The following is a 6,532-nucleotide window of genomic DNA, read 5'->3' as shown; positions in this document are numbered from 1 at the left end:
AGTGACATTTCAGACATCTTACTCTACCTGGATGCCTATGTAAGCCATATCCGCTATTCTACTAAATTATTTTGGACAAAATAAGAAGTTTCAACATCAAACTGAATATATTAAATGACGAGTAAGGGCTTAAATAGGCATCTAGAGAGACTACATTGTTTGAAATATCAATCATGTGCGAAGCACGTACTTCCACGTTAGATTTTCTGTCAACAATTTAAACGATATTAACTATTTGGAGTTAATTGTTATCGTATAGAAAGTATTGGACCAAAATCACCAAAATAAAAGTACAAGACCAAAGTGAAAATCTCGTAAAAGTACAGAGACCGAAAATATAATTTGGCCTTAAATGAACTTTATTATTTTAATGGTTTTATTTAGTAAAGAGTATTTTAGTGTTTATACTAGTATGATCATAAAGTTAGCAATTGACTCTCTTATAAGTTATAATTGATTTTTTTCACTTAACAATTTACTTAGCTAAGACATCTTTTTGGGGTTTTGAAAATTTCGCCTAAAAGTGTTATTTGCTTTATATATATGGAAGATTAAAAGGAAAAAATATCGATGTTAAAGACTTAAAGCTTACCAAAAATTAAATTAATGGTGTTCCTTCCATAGGGCCATTATCAAGCCCACTATGTATTATTTTTGGGCCTTCCCTTAATCTTGCATTATAGATCGAGGTATCATAAGCCCAAATCCAACCCAACCATAACCCTTCTCTCGCTGTCTTCGCTGTCTCTCCTCTCTCACACACAGAAAAAATCACCATGACCATGGCTTCGAAGCTCCTGAACCAACTTCGAGCTCCGTACATCACCTCTAGGAGCCTCCACCGCATTATCAGCACTCGGTTCTCGAACCTTCAGAATGCAACGACTAGGCTCTTCTCAGATGCGCCTTCTCTCTCCGAGCCTCCTTCGTCTCCTTCGATTCCACCGCCTCAAAACCCCCAATCTCCTTCTCCGTCGTCTTTGAACCAGTACGAGCTCGCTAAGTTCGCCGCCATTGCTGAAACCTGGTGAGAGCATGCATTTCCTTTTTAATAAGCAAAATTCAGTTTGTGCAGTTACATGTGATTTAGCTGTGACATGATTATGATCTAAGTGAAAGAAATTAAAGCTACTGATTATTATTGTTTTTATTATTAAAAAAAAGGTGGGATTCTGAAGGGCCATTCAAACCGTTGCATTTGATGAATCCTACAAGACTAGCTTTCATTCGCTCCACGCTTTGTCGACATTTCAGGTAAATTTAGTTTCTTTTTGGGGTATATCTATATGTTCAGTAATAGCACAAATTTGCAGCTGCCAAGTAATTAAGAAAGTAGTTTTCTTTGCTTCTCGAGATTGCTCATTGAAAATTGAAATGAACGCTTAAGAAAATGAAAGCAGATTTCAAACTTGGAAACATTTATCATGACTTAAAAAAGACAAGATTTATAGAGATTTTTTTATAGAGACTTTTGTGGATTCGGGTTATCAGGAGGGATCCCTTATCTGCTCGGCCATTCGAAGGGCTCAAATTTGTTGATGTTGGCTGCGGTGGTGGAATTCTTTCTGAGGTATGCTATCTTCTTCCCCACTCCTCTAAACCACCACTCTATTTTCAAATGAGTTAATAGGTAATTTGGGTTCAGATTTAATACAACAAGTACCTACTACTTCGTGCTGGTTTGGTTGAACATCCTCTTACACTTGGACTATAGTAGACTTTGTTCTCCATTAAATCATGCACCATCATGTCTTTCCTGACCCCTCACGTTGGCATTTCAGCCTTTAGCTCGAATGGGAGCCACTGTAACGGGAGTAGATGCTGTTGAGAAAAATATCAAGATAGCACGCCTTCATGCTGTATGGCCACTCTTGAACCAACTAACTATAAATATTATTTGTATAAGCATTTCTACATGTGCTTGTATTTTGTTTTCTAAAAGTGTGTTAATATGTTCCATTGAATTTTTTTCACTGTCTGCTTGCATTCATATTCTGAAATTCCAATATTTGCCATTGGACTTTGCTACCAATGTCATTAAGCTGACTTGTTTTGAGTACATTTCTGTTGTTCAAGTGATTTTTTATATACGTTTGGATATTTCTAAACATTAATCTTTCACAGGATATGGATCCAGTGACCTCAGCAATTGAATATCATTGCACAACAGCCGGTACATGCTAAACTTGTTGGTTTTCTCTGTAGTCAATTCCTTGTTATCTCTGTTCTATTATGCAATCTCTTGCATCTCTTTGAAATGCATGGTTATACCCCCTTAATGAGCACATTGAGTGTCTCACCTTATGATTGCTGTCATTTAGGAAGTGCTCTTATTTCTTTGTTGAAATCTTTTCTATTTTATAAGGTCAAGTACTTGTTCTTTCTTAACTTGAGGCTTTGTTGTTTTATATATGCGCAGAAAAACTAGTTGAGGAGCAGAGGAATTTTGATGCCGTGCTTTCTTTAGAGGTATCTCTCTCTCTCTCTCTCTCTCTCTCTCTCTCTCTCTCTCTCTCTCTCTCTCTCTCTCTCTCTCTCTCTCTCTCTCTCTCTCTCTTGTAAATCAATCAATATATATATTTTTGTTGTTTTTTTCCCTGTGGTGTTTTTTAGTATATTCAAACTGTCTTGGATTTTATCCAATTTTTTTGTAACTATTTTCTTATGGAACAATTGTTTGTAAATTGATGATTTTTCTTAAGGTAATTGAGCATGTAGCAGAACCTGCTGAATTCTGCGAGTCTCTGGCAGCCTTAACTGTTCCTGATGGAGCTACCGTGATTTCAACTATTAACCGTTCTATGAGAGCATATGCTACTGCCATTGTTGCAGCAGAATATCTCCTCCACTGGGTATTATTCATTTACACCTGCTGCAGTTGATCATCTGTTCTTAAATATTTGCCATCTTCATGAACTTGGTCATCTTTCATGGTGTTTTTGTCCTAAATTGTAGGCCTCCATTATCTCTAATTGATTATCCGAGTATTGTCAAGGTTAACTGTTATCGTAAATACTCACCCAAGAGACTTATGATACATAGTTATCTTAAAGACTGCCCATAAAATAAATGAGGTTTTGTTCTAGTTGTTGGCGATCTTCGTATATAGCCTATTCTGGCTAACATGAGATTGATCCATGCAAGCATGGTGTTTTTAGAGAGAATTATAAAATTAAGGGATATCAAGTGTGTAGCTCTAAAAGATTTCCAGTATGAAGGTGGAACTCTTTCTGTATACTCGAGTGTTCTGCTTTGGAAATAGTTTGATCAGCAAATCTTTACTATAATTCTATTCAGAGAGATTTTTCCCGTCTATAACATTTGGACTCAATACAAATTTATTATTTTACAGCTTCCTAAAGGTACACATCAATGGTCGAGTTTTCTTACTCCTGAAGAACTAGTCCTGATCCTGGAGCGTGCTTCTATTTCGGTAAGCTAAATACATTTCATTGCTTTATTGATTTCTGCCACATGCAGAGAGCTATTTTTACGTCCGCACTGGTTAGTAAAGCTTGTTTTCTATTTTATTGGTTTTGTCCAGGTCCAAGAGATGGCTGGGTTTGCGTACAACCCGTTGACAGGAAGATGGTCTCTCTCTGATGATGTTGGTGTAAATTTTATCACTTTTGGTACCAAAACAAAAACAGCCAATTTATAAAGCTAAATCAAAGTGTGTCCATATTCTCCCTTTTGCTAAATGAAAAATTTTCTTACAGTAATTTATTACTCGGCCTCTTTTTTTCATCATTATTTTCTAATTCTAAATTGATCTGTCTTAACCTAATAAGAAAGAAAATTGCATTAGGTCCCCTTGTATGTAGGAGGTAATTATACGCAAGCATCATCATATTGAGATAGGATTAGCTTCTGTAAAATCATATGATATCACTTCCATGATTCGGCTTGCGATTTAGATGAAATCTTTGCATTTTGGTTCAAAAGGAGACCTAAATTTAGAGAATGGGAGCGAGAATTGAACTCTTGTAATGAGTGTGAAAACCAAATGTATTTTTCAAAATAAAATTTCTCTGTTTTTTCTCCATTTTCTTGACTGTGAAAACAAACAAAAGTGATGCTTTTTTTAAAATGAAACAAAAGTGGTACTGTTCATCCACCTTTGTGTAACTGTTCATAATAGAAAACTGTGAACCCATTAAAATCCTTTGGAAATATAATAATGATCCAGAGGTTTCTAAGATAATTTAGTTCAAGTTAATAAAATATTGGGTTAATTTTATTTATATACTTCAACTATACATCACTTATCAATTGAGCATTTCTGGTTCAAAAATTTTCATTCGGGTACCTCAACTTCAATATTTCGTTAACTTATTACCTCCGTTAGTCTGACCGTTATCTGCATACGTGGCGCTGATGTGGCACATGCGGACCCCACTATTAAATATTGACTTGGCATTTAAAAATAGCCATATAAATCAAAATTAATAAAACTTTGAAAATGATATAAAATATTAAAAAAATAATTGAATTTAAAAAACAAAACAAAACAAAACAAAAACCCAAAAAATTAGAAACCCATCATCCCTACCGCCTCCCTCGCACAGCCACCCAACCTACCCACCTCCCTCCCCCACTCTGGCCACCGGCCGAGAATCTTCTCCCTCCTCCTCCCCTGCCCAGCCACCCAACTGGTGCCTCTCTCACCGACCGCCGCCCTCCCCCTGCGTTTGGATGCCCAAAAAATGCAAAAACAAAGATGTGGTTGCGTTTTGGTGAGGCCTAAGGAGGGGGGAGGTGGGTGCAACTGGGTTTGGGGGAAGGTGGGTGTGACGGGTTAGGGGGCAGGAGGGTGCGACGGGGGTTGGGGCGGTGCTGGGTGGGGGAGACTGGGATTGGGGAGGGGGGGAGGAGGATGCGATGTGGGGTTGGGGCGATGCTGGGTAAGGGCGACGAGGCCTAAGGAGGGGGACGTGGGTGCGACTAGGTTTGGGTGAAGGTGGGTGCGACGGGTCGAGGGGCAGGAGGGTGCGACGGGGGTTGGGGCAGGGCTGGGTGAGGGGGGAAGTGGGTGCGACTGGTTGAGGGGGAGGGTTGGGTGACGGGGAAAGGCTGTGTGAGGCTCGGCTAGGTAAGGGGGTGGGGCTGGGGAGAGAGGTGGGTGGGGGCGAAGGGGGCTGGGGTCGGGGCTAGGGGTTAAGAGAGACGCAAAGGGGAGGGTGGCAGTCGGTGAGAAAGGCAACAGTTGGGTGGCTGTGCAGGGGAGGCGAAGGGAGGCGGAGGTGATGCTGGGCTTCCTTTTTCTTTTTATTTTTCTTTTTTTTTCAATTCAATTATTTAAGTTTTATATATTATATTATTTTAAAGGTTTATTAGTTTTTTATTAATTTTGGTTTAGGTGGTTATTTTTAAATGCCAAGTTAATATTTAATAGTGAGGTCCGCGTGTGCCACGTCAGCGCCACATATGCAGATAACGGTCAGACTAACGAAGGTACTAAGTTGACGAAATATTGAAGTTGAGGTATCCGAATGAAAGTTTTTGAACCAGAAGTATCCAGTTGATAAGTGATGTATAGTTGAGGTATATAAATAAAATTAACCCTAAAACATTTCTTAAATTTCCCACGTTAGACTTTCCCCAGAATTTTCCAAGCAACCAAACAAATTTCTTGGAAAGCGAAAGCGTCAAAGCAGTAATACGTCATCGTATTATCCAGTTCAATACAGTTATACAGGCAGATCCATTGAGCTTCCCGAGATAAACAAATTGCCGCGTCAATGTGGGACCCACTTCTCATACTTGGCGCTACAGCGCGCGCTAGAATGAGACACATTGACTTCTCACCATCACCGTTCAAACAAATGACATCACCATCACAGTAACCATGAGGCTATCAACGCCGTCCGTTTCAGATGCAAGTGAATGATGAAGACTACACTATTTATTTGCCGCATCTGAGGGTTGTTTGCACGCTTCTCCGACCGCATATTCCAATTTTTTTTTTGGTAGACATATTCCAATTTTTTTTTGTAATGAGAAATAATGCTTTTATTTAACACTATGCACCAAAAAGAAATATCTAATACAGAGATGATAAAATATCTATATTTGAGTCATCCAATTGCTTTGCTTTTCCCATCGAGTAATAATTAGCAAACCCATTTCAATAATTCAGAAAGAAAAATCAGAATATCAGTTTCCATAATTACCAGTTTGCCCTTTATCACTCAACTCACTAATAAAAAAGTTCCAAAAAATATGGTTAGGTTTTTTGTTCACACTCGTTGTCAAATTTTACTAAAGTTTTTATAGTTTTAAATTTTAAAGTGTCAATTTTGTTTTATGTAATTTTATAATAATTATAAGGGAGGCTTAGAGTTCAATCTATTTTATAAGTCTTTCTTAAAATAAGACTGATAGTGATTTAAGATTTTTAATTAAGTCTTTTTATTTTTTTTTTTTGAAGGCTTTATATTAGATTTTAATGCTTGAATTTTGGGAGTGTAGTCTCTACAAAGCCCACTCTACACCTAAAAAGAGGAAATACTCTTTAAATCTGGGGATGAAT

General features: G+C 37.9%; 1 protein-coding gene across 1 annotated transcript; it reads left to right on the top strand.

The window, feature by feature from the left end:
- Positions 1–742: 742 nt before the first annotated feature.
- Positions 743–3,766, top strand: COQ3 (coenzyme Q 3). Its single transcript, XM_086241882.1, has 9 exons — positions 743–1,027; positions 1,165–1,254; positions 1,492–1,570; positions 1,782–1,859; positions 2,125–2,173; positions 2,420–2,469; positions 2,703–2,852; positions 3,353–3,433; positions 3,545–3,766. Exons 1-9 carry the CDS (start codon positions 777–779, stop codon positions 3,659–3,661), a joined length of 945 nt encoding a protein of 314 aa, XP_086098008.1. The 5' UTR covers positions 743–776; the 3' UTR covers positions 3,662–3,766.
- Positions 3,767–6,532: the final 2,766 nt, after the last annotated feature.

Source organism: Dryas octopetala, chromosome 4 (genome assembly GCF_963921425.1).
Source record: "Dryas octopetala chromosome 4, drDryOcto1.1, whole genome shotgun sequence".
Lineage (NCBI taxonomy): Eukaryota > Viridiplantae > Streptophyta > Magnoliopsida > Rosales > Rosaceae > Dryas > Dryas octopetala.
Note: the sequence above shows the minus strand (reverse complement) of the source record. Positions and strands in the feature narration are given on the sequence as shown.

Coding starts and splice junctions, on each gene's coding strand:
- COQ3 (XM_086241882.1), top strand. CDS start 777: ATGACCATGGCTTCGAAGCTCCTGAACCAACTTCGAGCTCCGTACATC. Junction 1,255..1,491: donor ACGCTTTGTCGACATTTCAG/GTAAATTTAGTT, acceptor TCGGGTTATCAG/GAGGGATCCCTTATCTGCTC. Junction 2,470..2,702: donor ATGCCGTGCTTTCTTTAGAG/GTATCTCTCTCT, acceptor ATTTTTCTTAAG/GTAATTGAGCATGTAGCAGA.